The following is a 20,723-nucleotide window of genomic DNA, read 5'->3' as shown; positions in this document are numbered from 1 at the left end:
AGAGTTTTAAAGAAATTTCTAACTCTCATTTCTGTATGGACTTTAATTACGTTGTTTAAGATGTAAATTGGTAATACAGCTATCAGAACAGAAAGGAATTTAGAATTGCATGCACAAGGAAAGTGCATAACTTGGGGTAAAAGAGTTTGAAAATATTGTTGGTCTACTATTTGGTGAATGCAGAACTTTCTGCTTAGAAAATATAAATTGGACTTAACAATTTTTAAAAATATTTTTTCCAACAATAAACTTAGAAATGCCAACTGTAATACAATATCTTCTTGCAAATTGGAATTTCAGGTGAGGAATGAAGCTGCAATAACATTGTAATTCCAATTAAAGAAAAAATAGAGTTTTCTCACACTCTTTTGAAATATTACCAAGAGCGAAGTTTGCTCTGACTTTTTAGCTTTCACAAATTCTCTAGACCTGCGACCCATACAAATATAATGAAAATGATCTTTATGGTTGTTGATCTAAAGTATTATTGTTCATGTTAATTTCAGCCATTTTAGCAATAGACTTTGAATCCAATGTAGTAATAAACTGCATTAGTTCTTTTGTGAGCAATCCTATAAAACAGCATATTGTTGGGAATGACCAAAAATCTGCAAACGTTTGCTTGTAATATTATTACATTAAATGAGAAAACCGAGAAATTGTGGCATGCTTTTGAACCATTCATTGTGCAAACATTTACAATCTTAAAGTGTTTGTTGGAGGCAGTGTCTAAAAATAAAAATAATTTGCCTTTTCCCTGAGAATCTGGTGGGGCTAGGGTTTGTTTCTGTGTTCCTAGGCTTCTGTTTACCACATCTTAAATAATATATTCTTGCTGAAAGATTTGACCACAGAAGGTTGTAGATAGGATTGTGAGGAATTTGCCAGTCATTAGGGAGATGGAACTACCAGTGGACCCATATCTCACGTTTCCTGTTTCTCTTTCAGGGCATATGGATCAGTACTTATGTATTTACAATATGCTTTGCTGCCAATGTGGGGCTGCTGTTTGGTGTCATGGGTACCATAGCCATTGTGATCAGTCGCTTCCCAAGGTAAAATCTTATTTAAATGTTTGGAGATATGGAACTCTGGGAGCTCAAATGAAATAAATTACATCTATTAGTATCTATTTAGATGTCTCTTTTTTATTACTTTTATTCCTGAGGATCCATAGAAAGATGTACCAGCATTTTATGAACAAATGAGCTATAGGATCTAAACTATTTAGATATGTTCTTTTTTTTTTAATAGAGGCATGTTTTATTTATTTATTTGTTTGTTTGTTTGTTTGTTTATTTATTTATTTATTTACTTGTTTGTTTGTTTATACATGCACTGGGTTCAGTCAGAAGCGCGGGAGGGAGAGAGAATTCACCAGAGCCAGAGCGGGGAGCAGAGCAGGCAGAAGGACCAAGGTACACTGCTGAGGGGAGCAGCGGGCGGCAGGAGAGGTCTGCGCGCCATGTGGGACCCTCCTCCGGTGGCCGGGGAACAGCCGGGCATCGAACTGGCGCCGCAGAGGCTGCAGGCAGCTTCGCAACTCAGCGCTCAACCGCTGCGCCACCGGGGAGACCTTAGATATGTTCTAATAGTAATATAAAATAACATATCCATTTTGCTTCTTCCTTATTTATATAATGATTAGGAAATCCTACTTCATATTTTATTTGCCTTCATTCTAGGTCAAAGACTCTCAGTATAAGGAACATGAAAGAAATGGAATTTAAAATGAAGACAGAAACAGATGATGTAAGTTTAGTTTCCTTTTCCTTTGTGTAATTATTAACAACTTTCGTGGGCCAAAGAGTTTTAAGATATCTTAAATAGATAATTTGTGACATTTAAAGACATGGTAATTCTATGTTTAATTTGTGAGAACGTCATAGGGGTACTGTGTGCCCCCTATAAATAGGGCAATCTACAAGAAACAAATCGAGAAGAACAGCACAAATATTACATTAGCATTCATATAAAGTGATAGTGTGATTCATAGAACAACAGTTAACAGTAGAATCGTGGTCCAGATTAGTTCAGGCATTTGGAAACCTCTTTTCCATTACTTAGTTGCATAAAATGTCAAACTAAACTAACAGTGTTCTGAATTCAATTGATGATATGAGAAGATAGGAATAAGAAAGGGAGTAAAGCAAAGTTGGGTCTTACTATTGCTTTTTTTCCCTCATCATAGATGAGACTGTACTGTTAACAAAGGGTAATTAAGTCCGATGGTAATTAAATGTCAATAGGATAGCTCTCTCACACAGCACACACCTTATTAAGGAAACAGCTTACATAATCTGTCTTGCCCTGTCTATGTGTTGGCAGTTCAATTGTATTCAATATTTGAGTTCCATTTTCTTGTTTTCAGAAATGACCAAAATAAATTTAATGGGAGGAGAGAAAATATTGACTTGAATCTTTTCCAGTTTGTAAAAATTGGCCTTATTTTGAACCTACTTTGCAAATGTTTGGCTAACCTTTTTTTTTCTTTATTTTTCAAATTTACAGAGGTTGGTACCTCATGATTGACTTCAGAATAGAGAGAACTGATCTCTCATCAGAAGGACTCAAGTCAGGGTATATCTGAGTGTACTTGAAGTAGGAGATAGCAGCAAGAGTCTTGGATGCCTAGGGAAATGGTTAATATTTTTAATATGAATGGAAAGATTTGCTTAGAGAACTGTTTGAATTCAGTGTTTGAGGGTGTCCTAGGCTCAAATTTTCCACTAATGCTGCCTTTCTTTTGCTTCTTTCAATGTTCAGAGGTAATTCAGTGTTCATTACAAATCCTAAACTGACTCTTATATCCCTAAGAGTTCTCTGTTCGTCTACACCTCCCCCACAGCTCTGTTCATTAGCCTTGACAATTTTTAACAGAAACAGACGAGAGTTAGACTATTTTTCAGCTAAAGATTAATAAATTGTTTAATTCTTACCTTTGTCTTAGGCTAAACATGTGAGATAATAAAATAATATGTAGGAGAATAAAAATGATGAAAAATTTTGCATGTCTGTGAATCTTGATCCATTCCAGCCTGGTAATCCTTCTGAATAATCACAATGTCACATGGAGATCATAATTTTTCAGAATATTACACCTTACAAGTTATTTAACATTTTGTTTAAAAAAAATAAGATGTAACAGCTATTATAAAGCAAGATTTGATTATGAAGTGTTAGGTGGAGTCTCTAGGTAACTCTAAGAACGGTGGCCATCTGTTCTTTTGGTCTGCCATTCATAAATTCTCCATCCCTTCTTCACATGAATAACTCATTCTCAATTTGTAGCTCTTCCTACTCAGTGAACCAACCCCACTGAGAATTCTTTTTCTGGCACAATTAAAATTTCTGTTTATTAATACTATTAATTAATAATAATAACAATAAATTACTAATTAATATTAATAAATTGTATTCAGCAGCTTTTAATTTTTATGTTATCGTAACATAACATATTAGCACAATGATGTGGAGTAATTAGTGGGCCCATCTAAGATGTGGGCATTTGGGATAACTAAATATGACAGGCCCAAGAACTTCTATTTTTAGTTTATGAGAGATTTACTTTTTTTTTAAAAAGATTTATTTATTTATTTATACAAGCACTGGGTATAGTCAGAAGCGCGAGAGGGTGAGAGAATTCACCAGAGACAGAGCAGGGAGCAGAACAGGCAGACTGATGAAATACACTGCTGAGGGGCGCAGCAGGTAGCAGGAGAGGTCTGTGCGCCATGTGAACCCTCACCCAGTGGCCGGGGATTGAACCGGTGTTGCAGAGGCTGCGGGCATTTGCAACCCAGTGCTCAACTGCTGCGCCATCGGGGAGGCCCATGAGAGATTTACTCTTTTGTGTGTGTGTTTTCTTTTACTAACAAAATATCTTTGTATTTAACAACATAGGAGATTTACGCTTCATTAAGAGTTAGTTTGCTAAGTCTTTTTTCTTGACTGCTTTATTTCTAGAGTTTAATCAGGTTTGTTGCTATACAAACTTTTTGAGATTTTCTATTTTAATTACTTACCTAATTAAAAATGAAGAAACTGAGGAAGTATAATGAATATTTCAAATCCACATTACTAATATTTTATTTCTTTTATTTCTCTTCCTCTTCCTACTGTTTCCTTCCTACTATTTTCCTTCCTCACTATTTCCTGTGTCTTCCCTTCCATGCTATTACTAAAACCTTAAGGAAATGTAATTAGTTGCTTAGGCATTATTGTTCTGAAGACATACCATCCTCACAATTTCTACATTATTCCCCTGCTTTAAAGATAATAGAGAGGAGAGTTTTACAAAAATGAACTTTTGGAACATAAGACAAATTAGTGGGTACTAAAAGAGAAAGAGAGAAAAGGGGTTCATACCTTGGGACAAAAGGGACAATTGTATGGTAAAGAATAGAATTGGACTTCTGGAAGTGAACTTCGTGTAGTATATACACATGTCGATTTTCAAGTATGAACATGAGTGTTACCTAATATTATACTGCAGTGTTGTTTAAATGATAAAAGAGACTACATTCCAGCCATAAGAAAACAGGTGAATGACTGACAGTTACTGACCCTTTATGTCATATTTTTCAGTTTTTTTAAATATTGAATTTTAAGTATTTACTTTAAATTTCAAAACTGAGTACAAAGTAGTTTTTAGAGGATAGTTCTTCCTGCTACTCTTTGGCTATTCTAGTCTATTGCCTTCCCCAAACCCCGTAAATGGGAAGAAGGGCCAGTATCTGAAGAGCAGCAGACTCATCTTATGGTTATTAATGTTTCTTAGTAAAGAGGATACACATTTTCCCTAGAAGGTATGATAGTTTAATAAGTTCTCCATATAAGTTATAGTAATGGACATGTCAGCTCCAGGTTGTTTCCACAATTGAGTGACTTGGGACTTGTAAGATTCAGACCCTTTGGAGGGCATTATCCTCTGTTTTAAAATCAGAACTCTGAATCTATTCCTTTTCTCCTCCTCAAAGGAAACCCTGCAGCAGGTGAAAATTATCTCAATTAACAATCCACTTGTTTTCCTGAATGCAAAGAAGTTTCATATTGATCTAATGAACATTATCCAAAAGGAAAATGCCAGCAACCAGCCACTTGATGAAACAGGCAAGGTAGGATTAACTGTTTAATGATTAGGATATCATGCTGTGGGTAACGTTACATCATGATACTAAAAATAAAATCTATCATGTAAATATATTATAGAAGTATTTAGAGTGTTGTATTTTTCCATCTCCCCATTATTAGTTATTTTAAGCTATTATTTGTTCAAGTGTCTCAAGGGTGTAAAGCTTCCACTTTTTAAGTAGTAGGCACTGTATGTCAGGGAAAATTAACCTGTAGCTGCCTCTCCTGGAGGGGTCTCTATCTAGTGAGTGTGTGCATGGAGTGGGCAGGGGGTTGCTTATGCCTGTGGTTCCACAGATAGCCCTACTCTCGGGGTGTCAGACCTGCATATCTGGTCTACAGACAAGGCTTTCCGTGCAATTTAATGTTGTGCTTTCCACAATATTTTCCAGTTCTGTTTCTCAGTATCAGCTTGAAGGGACAGGAAGGACATTGAGCAGGTTTTCTATGATCCCATGCAGACCGGGTAAAGGAGGAGTCCTAGAACCCGCAGTGGCTTTTTGCAGGCTTTTATTGGGATTTACCGGGTACATGGCAGGTAGGGGTGCCGGGTGGGCCAGGAGGCTGGCAGGCCTCCCAGTCCCCAGCAAGTCTTCACTCTGGGCTCTCTGTCCTTCTGTCATGTTCTCTCTGTTCTTCTCATGGCTCTGTTTCTCTCTCGGCCTCTCTGCTCCTGCTTCTCTGCTTCTTTCTCGGCTTCTGCTGGCGTCCCTGTGACGCTGCCCCTAAAAGCCCAGTCTCAGCCCAGGTGAATCCCATCTACACATGCCCACACCCTACTCCAGGTGCCCTCCATCAGGCATGCATTCAGGACTGCAGATCCATCATCTATCCTAATGGTGGGAGGGCAGAAAAGCTTGTTACTTTTTACCTTACCCTACACAGCTCATACCTTGAGAAAGTAGGGGGAAGGAGTTGTGACTGTCTAACCTTTGTCTTTGTCACTGGGGTCCCCACCTGACTTACCTCAGCACTTTCACAGGCATATCCCCATGGTTGGCTGGGTCCACGCTGAGCAGCAATACCCTCCATGCTACTGCCCCATCATGGGAACATGGGTATAACCTGCTGATTCTGCCCCTGCCAGTCAGCTCCTGCATTTCTCATCACCCACCATTTTTGTTTAGAGTTGAATTTCCTTAGTGCCTCTCCTTTTGTACAAGATCATCATTGCTCTCTGATGTCTGGAAGGTGCTCTAGTTTTGCCCCAAGTCATGGAATCCTCTGAGTCCAGTGTCTGTCTGGATTTATTTAAGTTATTCTCCTGGGACTGAAGCAGGGAACCTCCTTTGGTGTCACCCTACCCCTGAGTTCAGCAGCATTATAACTTTATTATAAAATGCCAACATCTTTATTTCCATACGTTGTCTTAATTAACCAAGATATTGAATCAAATGTACATTATGATGTTTGATGTAATTGAGCAATTTGTGATATTTTGCATCCTTAAGCCCTTGACAATGTTAAGAAATGAACTTTGGAACTAAGCTAACTGGGTTTCTCCTGAGTTTTGGCATCTTAATTGAGTAATTGGATCTTTTTGTGTTTCATTTTCTCCTTGTTAAGTGAGATGATTAAAATGAGTAATACTGACCTTGATCACTGGTTGAAGTGGTATTTATCAGATTTCTCCACTGTAAAGTTATTCTGTCACTCCCCCTGCCCCTTTCAATATTATACTCTTTGGAAGCAAGTCGTTAAGTGTAACCCACATTTAAGGAATATGGAGTGATGGTCCACCTCCTTGAGGATGGAGGGTTTACATAAATTATTTGAAAATCTTTGCAAAGGATTTTTCAGGCATGGTATTTTTAAGAAAAGGGAAAGGAGGGCCTCCCCTGGTGGCGCAGTGGTTGAGCTCTGGGCTGCAAGGCTGCCCATAGCCTCTGCAGTGCCGGTTCGGTCCCCAGCCACCGGCGAGGGTCTCACAAAAAAGAAAAGGGAAAGGAAACACATTCACTGAATATATTTCATGGCTACCTAACTTAATTATTACCAGTCCATGATGTAAAGTATCATTACCTGAATGTCTCAAAAAAAGGAAAGTTGAGACTTAGAAATGTAAAATATCTGGTGGAAATTGTACATCTGGTGGCTGTCAGTTAGATTTAAAATATATAAGTTGCACCACTGAGCATCAAGAAAATAGTTAAATGTTCTCTAGTAGGCCTTTAGGATTAAAACTGATTTCATGGAAGCAGTATAATACAGCATTTGGGAGCAGACTTGAAATGGAAAAGACATGAACTTAGGAGCTTTTTGACTTTGGTTAATTTATTTCACCTTTCCAATCATAAAATTGCTTTAAAGAATTAAATAGCTATCATAAGGTCCTTATTGGTATATAGTAAGTATTCAAAAAATATTAGTTGGCATCACCATTGTTAACAAAAATAATAATGTATTATTTCAGAAGTAGATAGCATGTGATCTCATTTGAGGCATCAATTATTTTCAATTTCAAAGAAGTTTAATTTTAAGATACAGAATAATTTTTATTCTCCAGCATTTCCTTAAATCAGGAATTTTTTTTTTGAGGAAGCTGCAGATGAACACTAACTTTTGTATAATATGAAATGTATGCTTAGTGTTTCTTAGAGAATGTGGTGCTAATGAGGTTAATTTCTGATTGGATATGATACATGAAAAGCATATGCAAATGTCTAATTCCTGATCAAAAATCAAAACAAAGTTAGTCTTGCAGAAAATGTGCTAAAAAGATAATCTGACATGATAAAATAAAGTTTCAGCTATGCTAATGTGTTATTAAACTAATTATCATTTGCTTATTATGCTTTGTAGTATTTACTGTTCCATTAGAAAGGCTAGTGAAAATAGTTATTGGATACTAGTTTTTGTTATTTGCGAAGATAAAAATTATATACTTCAAGGACAGAAATGAATTTTTATGACATAATTCTATATACCTGTTTTCATTTCAGTGTGAACAAAACACATTGCTCAATTCTCTATCCAATGGCAACTGCAATGGTGAGTTAAAAAAATAAATAAAACACAGCTAAGTTTTCTAACTTTATATAGACAAGAGAAGAAAATTTTCTTTTCCTTCTCCCCCTCTACTTCCTTACTCTGATCTCCTTCCTCTCTCTCTTGTCTGTCTTCCTCTTCCTTCAATCTCTATGTTCCCTTCCCCATACTTCCCACTTTGTCTTCCTTCATGCTCCTCCTTCTCTGCTCTGTCCTTCTCCTCCCTTCTCTTATGTGGCATCAGGCAACACCACACTGTAAAGAAACTGGTATCATGGAGCAGGCTACATAAAGCAGGATGCTGCTGAAGAGCAAGATCCTGGCCTTTTTATTGATTCATAACATTGGTTGTAAAAGGGGAGGAGCAAAAGGAAAGGTGAAGGAGATTAAGAAAAGGGGAAGAATATAGAAAATCAGGGATTATGAGTCTGCCCCCCCAGGCACTTCTTCTCTGCTTGATGGCTTGGTATTGTCATTGAGATCATGCCCTAATTCCTCAGCCATGGTTTTAATCTTATCACAAAGCATTCCTCTGATCAGCTTCTGGGGTCCTTTGTTATACATTAGTCCTCAGCCCCTGGGGTGTTCCCTGTCATACCTCCTGAAACATAGCCTTCCCAGCGTGATCCAGCTTTATGCTCTTGTTTGATTTGAAGGGCAGCTTGCAGGGTTGGGCTCTGTACCTAACTGACCAGGCCATTTTGACCTTGCTTAGGATTTAGAATTATAGGTGGCAAAAGGGTGGCTGACAGGCTGCTTAGGAGTAGCAGACCCACACTCTTACTTCTCTGTTAGTCCTCTCACTCCCCTGCCTCTTACTCTCCTCTTCATGTCTTCATTTTCCTCTTCCTAATCCTCCTACTCTCAGGCTTAGAAATAAAATATAGTAAAGATATATAGCTCTATATAAGATGATTTAAAACTTTATTACAAGGCATTAAAAATAACTGAAACATAAATAAATGGAAATACAATGCCCATTGTTTACAATACCAAATACTGAAAAGATGTCTGTTCTTGAACTTATTTATAGCTATAAATATAATCCCAATTAAAATTCTAGTAGGATATTTTGACAGTTGACAAGTTCATTCTAATTTTTTTATAGAAACTTGAGTGACAAAGAATAGATAAGATACTCTTGAAATATATGAACAAAGGGAAAGCATGTTTTCTTAGTTATCAAGATATATTATAAAATTCTAATAATGCAGTGCAATGTTGGTTTAGAGATTGTTCACAATAGCATTGTTTATAAGTACCTAAACCTGGAAAAAACTCATGTCATAAAAAAAATAGCTGGTATATGTACATTGTGGTATGTTCATACAATTAAATATTTATTTGATATCTTTATTTTATGGTATACTTATACAATAATGAAAATTAGATGATTTTTATAAATATAATTGGACACAAAATAGGCAAGACAAATAAAAGCATATTGTAAAATTTCAATTCCATGTATATAAACTTAAAAACAAGAAAAGTGGGTTACAATAATTTTTGTATTAAAAAGATAATAAAAATGAGTATTTTGTTACATGTGTCTGGACACATATACAAGATTGTTCATAGTAGGATTGTTTATAATGCCTCCAAATCTGAAAACTATTAAAATATGCATTAATAGTGTAATAGATAGCACTTGGAATATTTTTATCAGAGGACAAAATATTCATTTTAATATCTATTATATTACTGTATATAGTATATTCTCAACAAATATATAACATATAAATACAGCAGAATAAAATTAATGTTATGTTCATATATGAATCAGATCCATTGACCCACATCAATATGGCTAAAACTCAGATGTCAGCTTCTATGACCTTTTCTGACATTGTGCTCTCAAAGATTGTTAATTTGAGTACGGTACTTATTTAACAGTGATTTCTTAAGTATTTCACTCTCCTACTGATCACTAGACCATGCTCACTTTGCATAGAATACAACCTTATGGATAACATAAAAAATGGGTAAAGGACTGAATAAACGTTTTTCTAAAAAAAATATAAAAATGGCCAACAAATACATAAAAATATGTTCAACATCACTTAGTCATTAGGGAATTGCAAATTAAATCACAGAGATATATCACACACCTGTAGAAATGGCCATCCTCAAAAAGACAAATGATAACAAATGATGGAGTTGATATGGAGAAAAGGGAATCCTTGTGCACTGTTGGTAGTGTTGTAAATTGATACACTCACTCTACATAATTTTTCCAGCCTTCACAATACTTCCAATTACTTTAACCAGTTTCCTGATTTGGTAGTGAGTCTGTAGAGGGCAGGGGCCAGTGTCTCTCTTAACGATTCACTCACATTTTTTGGGTCAGTGCTTAGAATAACACTCATATGTCTATACTGATTGCTTGAATGAATACATAAATGAATGAATGAACAAATGGACAAACAAATAAAATACTCAATAATATGCATGTTTTCCAAAGATAGTATTGTAGTTTGTTGTAAATATTTCTTACCTCATTTTCTTGAGAAAGTGGTGAGGTAAATTTGCTTCTCAATAGTTAATTGATATCAGAAAATACCTTCTTTTAAAAAATTATGAGTTGCTCACTGACTGTCAAGAACCTTTTGAAGTATATGAAAAGCACTCCTAAATTACACAACTATGAATACTTTTTAATTAAAGGAGTTAATGAATATTCTGCAGGAAAGAGCTGGCTTCCACAGTCTGGAGTTAATTGCCCACCCACACCTGATGGTTAATTTCTTTCTGAAATGTTGTTTTTTGTAGATAAAGCCCATCATTTACCACATCCCACATGGGTATAGATTAGTTGTCTCCTTTGCACATGCTCCAAGCTTACCTCATTTTGCTTAAGGCAGGATATTAGCTGTGCATTCACTTCACTCATTCCTACGACGATGTGATTTTTATTGCTCTCGTTGATTTACTTAGAAGCGTAGAACACAAGGTTATAGCTATAAAATCAGTAAAATGTAGAACTGAAAGGAGACTGTGTAAAAGAAAACTTCACTTATTTTTTGGAAAGATTTCAGAAATGCCTGTTGTCTTTAAATTTTCATTTGAGTGAATTAGTATATTTACCATTCAGGATGTGTTTTTTATTTAGAAAAGACATCAGGAATTACTTCTCTTAAAATAGTTTACTTGAATTATTATCACAAATATATAGCATAATACTTTGCTTGGCTTTGTTTTGTTTTGTTTTGGAAGCTCTGAAAAGATGTGCATGTCTTGTATAAAGAAACAGGAAAGAGAAGTGAAATAATGAAAGGGAATTTTTTTTAATCACTATTGATAAAACCCAAATGTTTTCATAGTTATTAACCTATCACTATGTAACTTATGAAATAATTTCAAGAAAACATATAAAATGGAAAGTACAATTTATAAGAAAAATACATGTGATAGGAAAAAAACTTGTATTTTAAATTATTTCCTATACTTTTTAAATGATCATTTTCCAGTCATTTAGATGCAGTTATTTGTCTCTCTAGATAACATATACACAGATTGTTTTTTCACTGTAATATTTTTAATTTAACTTTGACAAATAAGTTTCCTATCAACTAGTAATAGTTTACTGAAGCACTGAGTTGGTAGAAATTCCAGGATTTTCTTGACCTCAGTGGAAAAATACCATGATTTACTAGTCATGTCTGTCTGGCTAAGAAATGACAATGACAGAACTCATGTTCTATAGTAATAATTATAAATAATAATATTATGTAGCTTCTTTCAGCAAAAACAATGGGTTGGTATATTTTCTAAATAAAACAATTGCTAAGGCTCATTCAGATTACATTTTCTTTTTAACTAGCTTCTCTTATAGCTATTACCAATGACTACCAGATTTTTAAAAATAAAGATTCAAGCTTAAAGATCTAAGAAAAATCCATTAATTCTTTATTTTTGGGGGGATGCAAGAAATACTAATGATAATTATATACTAATGATACGATGCAGAAAGTTTTGGATTAAGAAATTTAGATTACAGTTTACTTTGAGATTGGTACTTTTTTATAAACACCATGCCATTTGTTAAGGACAGTGCTGTAGAAAATGGGGAAGAAGAATACTAATTTTGTCATCAAATTGTGTCATCAAATTGTGTAAAATTGTTATTTTACAATCTGTTGCTAAAGATATCAGTAGTCTAAGACATTTATTTAATCAAGGATACTGGATTTTAAAAAAATACTGATTACTTTCTTTATCATAATGAGAATATGCAACTTTAAGCAGTATTGTGCAGGTAAATCTTTAATAAACAACACTTGGAAGGGAGGATATGTTAGAGGTGTGGGAGAACCACTGAGCTGTAGCTTTTGCCAGTTTTCATGGTGCAAATATTTCTATGACCGATTGCAGCCTACAACATGCTATCATTCGATGTACAGTTGAGAATATTTGTATACAATTGACATATTGAAAAAATGTCAAAAAGGCTGCTATGCACTGCCTTTAATCCACATGAAGAAATCACATTTGGTGCTTCTCATACACATTCCTTTTAATCTCTAGTGTGGACATGGTTCAAAAATATGTGTATAGGGACCCTTCAAATATCAAGCTCCACAGCACATTGCAAACATGAATTGTCTTACAAAACTTTTTCTATCTTACTTTGTAAGAAAATATTTTATCCAATTCATATATATCTATGTCATGAATTATTGAACTTCTCTAAGAAAAGTTATTTGATATTTGTTAGATTTTTTTACACTCTGAAATGTTCCCAAATTGGTTTAGAAAGTATTTATGAGTCATAAAATATATGCAAGAAAATACATATCAGAGATTAAATAATGAACCAGATGTCTCAGCAACTTAGTATTGATTTAGTAATTCTGTCTCTCTAACCTTAAACAAAGTAGAATAAAAGTGTCTATAATTAAAATAGAAGCAGTTGTGTGTGTGTGTGTGTGTGTGTGTATCTATAGGACTAGCATATTAAAGGAAAAAATAAATCTACATTTGCTTTTACTAAAGGTATGTATGATCCTAATCCCTCCCTATCTCTGATAATGAGCAGAGCACATCATATCTGAGGATATAAATAAGAGCCTCTTGCATTGTTAGAAATAAGTCCTATGTCTAATTCAGCAAATAGTAAATGATACTGAGTGGTCAGTGGATGAGCTAAGTTGTAGTTACTTTCAATTTTTGCCTAAGTTTCTAATTTATTGTTTTGGGCCAAATTTAGGCATACCCTAAATTTATACTTACTGCTTATTCTTCCCTCCCATGTGGGAACCAGAGCATAAGAAGGCACTCCTGAATCGCCGGGCGTGCAGTAGGTTCTAGTAAGTGTAGGTTGAATGAGAACAGGAGTTAAAGATTACAAATAATCATTAATGTTCACTAAAGCTGTCCCTATAATCTGAATGCTTACATCTGCAAGTCATTTCTAATTTTTGGAATTATGTATGTCCTTCAAGTCCACTTTTGCAGAAAGCCTTCCTTGATCATTCCAAAAATATTTATCCTTTTAAAATACCCATTTTTTTCTCCTTTTAATAATATGTCATTTGTATATTAACCCCATTCTTGTTATTCAAGAATAAGCTCCTACAAGAAAGAAATGGAAGCTTACATTATCATTCATTACATTTCAAAAAACGTCTTGAACATAACACATGCTCCATAGTTACTATTTCAATTAATATATATGAATGTAGATCTATAGATGAAAATTGGAAACAAATCCTGTACCTGAAACCGCTTTTGAAATATATTGAAAGTTACTTTACACTGTTTCTCCTTTTCCTAGGAGTGCTGCTCTATGTAACTTCAGTTTATTCTATATCTTCTGCTTACCTGTTTTTACCTCTAAATGGCAGCTTTTAAAAAGACAAATTTTCCCTCATTTATCACCTCAGCACCAGTTGAAAAACAACCATATTCCCACTTTTTTGTAGCCACTATATAGGGGAAAACCATGGACATTTTAAATAGCAAAACTTTCCCAATTATTTTATTTTTTTGAGAGACTTTTGACATAATCCAGAGCTCTAGCTGGTGAGGAACATTCCCCAGATCTTTAGTACCGGCGTCTACTGTCATGACATTTGGGTTTCTATAGGCTCATCAATGCACTTACCTGCCATACACTTTCCCTTTAGAAGCCACCATCATAGTGAAGCTTGCAAAGGCTGGTAAAAATCAAGGTGACCCCAAGAAAATAACTCCTCCCCCACAAGAGGTAGAAAATAGAGAAGATGAGGAAATGTCAGAAGATAAAGATGATAGCAGTGGAGAATAGGTTGTCATCCCTCAGAAAAAAAGGCAAGAAAATCACCACAATGCCAACAGAGAAGGTGATGATTTCCATAACAAATATGGGTGTGGTTACCACACTAGCCAAGAAAGCAATTGTTATTCCTGGCATGAAGGCAGCAGCCACACTAGCCAGGAAGACAATTACATCATCAAGTAACAATACCTGGCTTTGCCCAACCAGGCAAAGCATTGGTAACCACTTCTTGTAAGAAGAGCGCAGCCACCCCAGTCAAGGGAGGAACAATGGCAAGAATGCTAAGGAAGACAGCAATGAGGAATATGAAATTTGGCTACCTGTGAAACAGAATGGTGTTTAGCCTCGCTCATCTCCTTCTCTTAGCTATATAGTCATTACCCCAAAGAGCATTTGAATACTCAAACTCAAAGAGTTCAAAATTAGCAAATTAACTGAAAAATTTCAAAAGTGTTAAGAATGTGTTGCTTTACATAAGACCTTCACTATGCTCCCACCATTCTGCAAAGTGAGCGGCAGACATCACAGAATTTCCCCTAACTCAAGTATCTGTTCCTCCTACAGAAGAAACTTCACAGCCGTGTCCGAATGAGAAGTGTTCTCTAATCCTGGATTGCAGTGGGTTGACCTTTTTTGACTATTCTGGAGTCTCCATGCTCGTTGAGGTATTTATACAGCTTGTATTTGCATGGATTCCTCCCCTTCAGCAATAGGGTTTTTTTTTTTTTTTTTTTTTTTTTTTTTTTCCCACCAGTCACCTACTCCTGGGCCTCAATGCTGCTCCTTTCAACAGATCATAGAACTTCATCCCTCCCACTCCTGTTAATTTGTTTTCAGGAGACCCAGTCAAGCTTCCAGGTATGTATGTGTGGAGACCAAAGGAGAGGATATTCATGTGGATTGCTCAGAGAGAAGAGAACATAGATTTGAGATGTTGTGGCTATGGTACATGGGGTGCAGTTAGCTTATAGGTTTCCAGAAAGAAGGGTAAAATTCCCCTCCATGAACAGGTGGCCTTGGTGATGGCTGGATATTTTCTCTCACATCGTGGCTGAGTTCAGTTTAACCCAACACCATTCCTGGTCTCTCAAATGGCACCCAGTGCAAGCACTTTCACCCCGTTCTCATGGACAGTGGTGCTTAATTTCTACCCCACAATTTCTGTGGGGTCTCCATGATCCTGGTGTGCAGAACATAAAAATCTTTATTTCTATAAAACTCACATAGTTCACAAGAACACCTCATTTGATGATTCAATAAAAACTCAGAAACTTCTGAAATTTTTCCCCCTTGTTTTTTTGAGTAAATACTAAGTCAACAGGAATTTATTTCCTTTATTGTTTCTCTTGGTTCTCTTCCTCAGTACCCTAAATTTAGTGGGGAAGTCTTGAGGATGGAAAAACATGCATCCTCAGTCCTCTACCAGCTTCTGCTGCCTGGAGCTCAGCACATCTTGGCTCTGGGTGTTTGCCCCCCGAAAAGGTCTCCTCTCCTGGCCTCATAAAGTCCCCCTCCCTCAGGTGTGACTGTATTCCATCAATACCTTAATCCAAACCCTCTGGACGTTGCTGGAGTTCTCTCCATATCTCCCTCTTTTCCATTACTTGCTCCAATGGTTTTCACCCACCCTGTCCTTCCTGAACTCCAAGTCTGTCTGCTCAGTTCAGTGAAGCTGCTGCATTTCTCTTGGGTTCCTCCTCATAGCGCCTTGGCTCAGAATCTGCTTGGAGGCAGAAAGCTAACATCCTGGAGAGCTCGCCTCGTTTGTTTTCTTTCTCTCAGAGAACTCAGTTCTGTGCTCCCTAGCCCCATGGCCTGGAAATAGTTTCTACATTTTTGACTGATTGTCTACTGTTTCACACACAGTAGATGGTTTTGTTAGTCACTCTCCATGGTCAGGGGTTGAATCTTGCATGGTCTTTCAAAGAGTTAAGATCAGTCATCTTCGTGTGGCTTCATGTACAGAGTGATTGTCTTCTGTGGCATTGCATAACTGTCTCTACTCATTTGTATTTTAAATTTGAATTGTCCAACCTTTCAAAATCCAGATAATGCAAAAATCAGCTTTAGTCTTATTCTGATATGGAGATAAGGGTGGGAATATATTAAGTGGGAGCTGCTGGTTGGTGAAAGTCTGAGAGAGCAGCTCCGTCTTGTGTTACTAGCTGTGAGGTGTGGGGGAAATGTTCTAACCAGCCCAAACCTCAACTTATTCATTTTGAGAAAATGAGGGGGTGATTTTGTTTCAGAATTAGCAGAAATTCAGGAAACAAATTATGCAAAAGAATTAAATTTAAATATTCTAGACTTCAAATCTAGTGGTTGTTTTTAGTAAGTCATCCTTTACCCATATAATATTCTTTTACTTTCTTTTTTACTCTAAAAGCTTTGCACATCTTGTCAGAGTCCAACGGGAGTGCTTTGTATTTTATTGCCTCTAAATCCAGCATGTTAATCCTCTTCATTGGAGGATTTCTTATATTTGACAGTATTTTACCTTAAGGGCTTGTGTAATTGGAAAACATAGTTACAAAAAAAAAAAAAAGACAATAATAAGATGCGTCTCCACTCCATACCATTTTCCCCTTTCTCCAGGATTCTGCTTAAAAATCACCTCATGGATGAGGCCTTCTCTGATGTCCCTCTGTGTGGTAGTAACCGCTACCCACCCCAGCTTTCTTTTCCTTGATCTGCGTTTGCCGTTTTGATTCACCCATGTTGCTGAGGTGTGGGCCACACTTGTAGAAGTGCTCTTAAGCTTATGTGCACAAAGATCACCTGGGTGCTCTTTAAAATGCAGTCTTCTGGGTCTTAGTTTTGGTCCAGGAAACTTTCTTTAAACAGCCATTAGGTGATTCTGAAGCAGATGACCCAAGAATCACAATATGTGTTTCTTGTTTGTATTTTAAAGTTGTTTTTGAGTGCTAATACTTATTAGCTGTCCTGTCTAAATATTGCAAACCGGGACTCAGAGTAAAGAGGAGGCCATGGCCACCTATTTCCACTGAGTGTAGGATCTAGGGTTGAAAAATCAGAGGAATCCAAGTAATCCAGGTACTGGGCATGTTGAGAAAGAGGTTTTCTTCCCTCTTATTTATCTTAATGTTTTTTTAAATTCTATTCTGTGAAATGATGGAATAAGGTGACCGATGTTCTTTTTCTTTTATTTTATTTTAAAATTGGCAGAAAATGACATTTGCCCTTGACCTGGTGATTTTAATCTGTATATACAAACCAGTAGTTTTGTTGTATCAGCCTGCCTTTTAAAATTTCATTATTACTATTTTTTTTTCATCCTGGTCCCAGTAAATTATGATTTATGCCAACAATATAGGTTTTTTAAGTTACAAATCCTGGGTTCAAATATTAACCATATAACTACTTCTCTGATCTTGACCTAAGTATATGTTTATTGTTCTGTTAACTTTAAGTGAAAATACTCAATTTATCAGCTTGCACTGAAGCTTAGAAATGACATACTGCATATAAAACACGCAACAAAGTGTTTTTTTTTTTTTTTGCAGTTAGTAAGTACTCAGTATTCCTGTTTCCTATTATTTGTTCTCATTTTGCAAACAATATCATTGTGACTAATACTATTTTTTAGTTCCAGCAACTCTGACAGCAGGTCCAGAATAAAGAGCCAGTGAATCTCTCCAGCCATGCATGTCTTCCTGCTTTCTAGCAACACCCCAGGATTATTTTCTTAGTTGCCTTAGTATAAGAAACATTTTCCTAGGAGTTATAGGTTGAAGAAAATGATGACTTCTATTTATTCTTCTACTTAGTACACTGCAGAGGTCAGGAATGAGAGACTGTGTTTATCAGTATCAACAAATCATCTGTAGCAATGTGTTAGTGCTTCACCGTGCTTAAGAAAAAGTCAAACACTGACAAGCCACCTTGAATTAATCATTTTAACTTATTAAAAACAGAAACCATTTATTCAATGGCAAATCACAGTTCATATTTTATTTGTTTGTTTCCTTGCTTGCTTATTCATGCTCACAGTATTCTATCTCCTATCATTCCACAATTCTAACATAGAGAGATGCATATTGCTAGAAGGATATAAGGGAACATTTTGGATGTACCATGTATACTGTTAGAATGCATTATAAATGCAGGTTTCTACATTTTATATGTAGGACACATCACTACTAGATAACTAAACCAAGTATACCATTACTAAAACTTCTAGATTTGCTTTCGTGGGTTTTTATGGGCTGGCTCAGGAGAATTTAAAATTAAAGATTCTAAGTTCTTTCTACTTTTGATTTTCTAGGACTTGAACAAGACAAGACCCTAAAGTATACCAGGCATATTTGTTAGGATCTCTCATCTTGATGGATTTATTTAAAAACGGAAGTTGGGCAATCAAACTTGACTTCGATTTTAGTGAGGTTCTCAAATTACCATCCATGGGTGTGATTCAGAAATCCATGAACATGCACAAGCTGTAAAATATTAATAAATAATGAGTCAATAGTTATCATCACTTTCATAAATGGATCCTGGACTTCCCTAAAAAAAAAAAAAAACAAATGTTGAAAACAATAATGTTATCCTTATAGAGGAAAGTTAATGTTTTTATTTTTATGAAATGTAGAAAACTTAAGTAGCCAAAACTTAGTTTTGGTAAAGGTAGATGCCAGATGCCCACTACTTTAATCTTAGTTTGCATTGACAGTCTTCCAAAAGCATACCAGGGCTTGCCTGATTGTGTAACAATGCCTCCCTCTGGTGGTCTGACATAACAAGCAGTAGCTTTTTATTATGAGAATTTTTCCTTTCTGCTGAAGTCCTCTTATTCCTTCCCACCTTAAATCCTGACTTAATTGTGGATATGCTATTTTAATTCTTTCAGGTTTACATGGACTGTAAGAACAGGAGTGTGGATGTATCATTAGCCCATTGCACAGGTAAGGGGGTGTCATATTGAATGTGTTTCCTCTTCTGGTCCATGTATCCTGATATCATTTGTGCTTTCTTGTAGCTTCCTTGATAAAAGCAATGAAATACTGTGGAAACCTAGACTTAGAGAAACCAATTTTTTTTGAATCGGTATCTGCTGCAATAAGTAACATTCATTCAAATAAGGTGAGTTGAACAAGTTGGCATGCAAACTTTACAAGAATAATTAGAATGTAGAATCAAGAATTTTGCATTTTTTATAATAACCTATTATGTCACTGACTTGTAAAATCTGTTAAAATTTCCCCTCATCCAACATCTTTGCTACAAGTAGAGAAGTGTTTCTAGTCCTTTTTTTTTTTGGACCAGGTATAAAAATTGTTAAATAATTTGAATGTTCTGATAATATAATTTCCTAGAGAATTTAGTGATCACCTATTAAACTGCATGCTTATAAAATAAGTCCTTCTCCAGGATCTACTATCTTGGGAATTTGAATCCATCCCTGCTAAGTGCAAAAGAACTAAACACAGCCCAAAAGCTTTTTTTTTCTGCTCTGAAGGTTTACCTCTAAACTTCTTTGCCACGTTTGGAAATATTATTTACAGAACCCAGTGCTCACATGATCTCAAGTGTTAAAATTACCTTCTGAACACTGGAGATAGGGTCAATTTTGGAACTGTTCCTAAAGCTTTGATTTCCTGTAATTTTTCTTTGACTTTGAGTCATTTCCTCATCCCTAGAACATCATTTGGTGCCTCCCAGAGTCATCACTGTTATATTCAATCAGAACAGTATGTATTTACAAAATAATAATAATGACACTATCATTATTATTATCATCATTACTATTAACCTAACAGTTGGAATGTTTATTATGTTCCAGAAATATTCCTAGAGCTTGACCTATATTAACTGACTAAATTTGCCACAACCTTATGAGATAGATACTGTTGTGTAACCTGTCTTTTGAAATGAGGAAATTGAGGTCCAGGAAAGTTATTACATTGGTAAGTGATAGAAACAGTGCCAAAGTCAGCAATCTGACCTTGGACTTGGAGATTTAAACTGCTCTGCTCTGATACCTCATAGAATGTCCATTTTCTTAGCTTGGCTGTGTAATTTTATTCTTGGACTATGGTATTGTCTTAAGACTCAAATGTGCTCATTTCTTCCTCTTTTATTCCAGAATTTAAACAAACTCAGTGACCACAGTGAAGTCTGAGAGATCCATTTGCTGCAGTACAACTATTGTCTTTAGCAACTGCCCCGAGGAGGCCATACATACTCTAGTATTTTGCACAATTTTTTTTTGTTGTTGTTTAGATTCTACAGTTGATGTCTAATGCAACAAATATGATGTGACTTAGTAACCACATAGCCACTGGTCAAGATTTACCTATAATCTTTTCTAATTTTGTTATTAAGTAGA

General features: G+C 35.7%; 1 protein-coding gene across 1 annotated transcript in view; it reads left to right on the top strand.

Moving 5' to 3' along the window:
- Positions 1–20,516, top strand: part of SLC26A7 (solute carrier family 26 member 7) — a gene marked incomplete at both ends in the record, with an annotated part of 95,827 nt that extends 75,311 nt beyond the window's left edge. Inside the window, 8 exons of the mRNA XM_084229364.1 lie at positions 949–1,055; positions 1,686–1,752; positions 4,980–5,117; positions 8,076–8,124; positions 14,942–15,042; positions 19,245–19,299; positions 19,374–19,477; positions 20,481–20,516. Coding sequence (XP_084085490.1) covers positions 949–1,055; positions 1,686–1,752; positions 4,980–5,117; positions 8,076–8,124; positions 14,942–15,042; positions 19,245–19,299; positions 19,374–19,477; positions 20,481–20,516 — 657 coding nt within the window. The remainder of the gene's footprint in view (positions 1–948; positions 1,056–1,685; positions 1,753–4,979; positions 5,118–8,075; positions 8,125–14,941; positions 15,043–19,244; positions 19,300–19,373; positions 19,478–20,480) is intronic.
- Positions 20,517–20,723: the final 207 nt, after the last annotated feature.

The sequence above is a fragment of the Talpa europaea genome (assembly GCF_964194135.1).
Source record: "Talpa europaea genome assembly, chromosome: 3".
Lineage (NCBI taxonomy): Eukaryota > Metazoa > Chordata > Mammalia > Eulipotyphla > Talpidae > Talpa > Talpa europaea.
The sequence above is the reverse complement of the archived record's forward strand: the minus strand, read 5'-3'. Positions and strand labels throughout refer to the sequence as shown.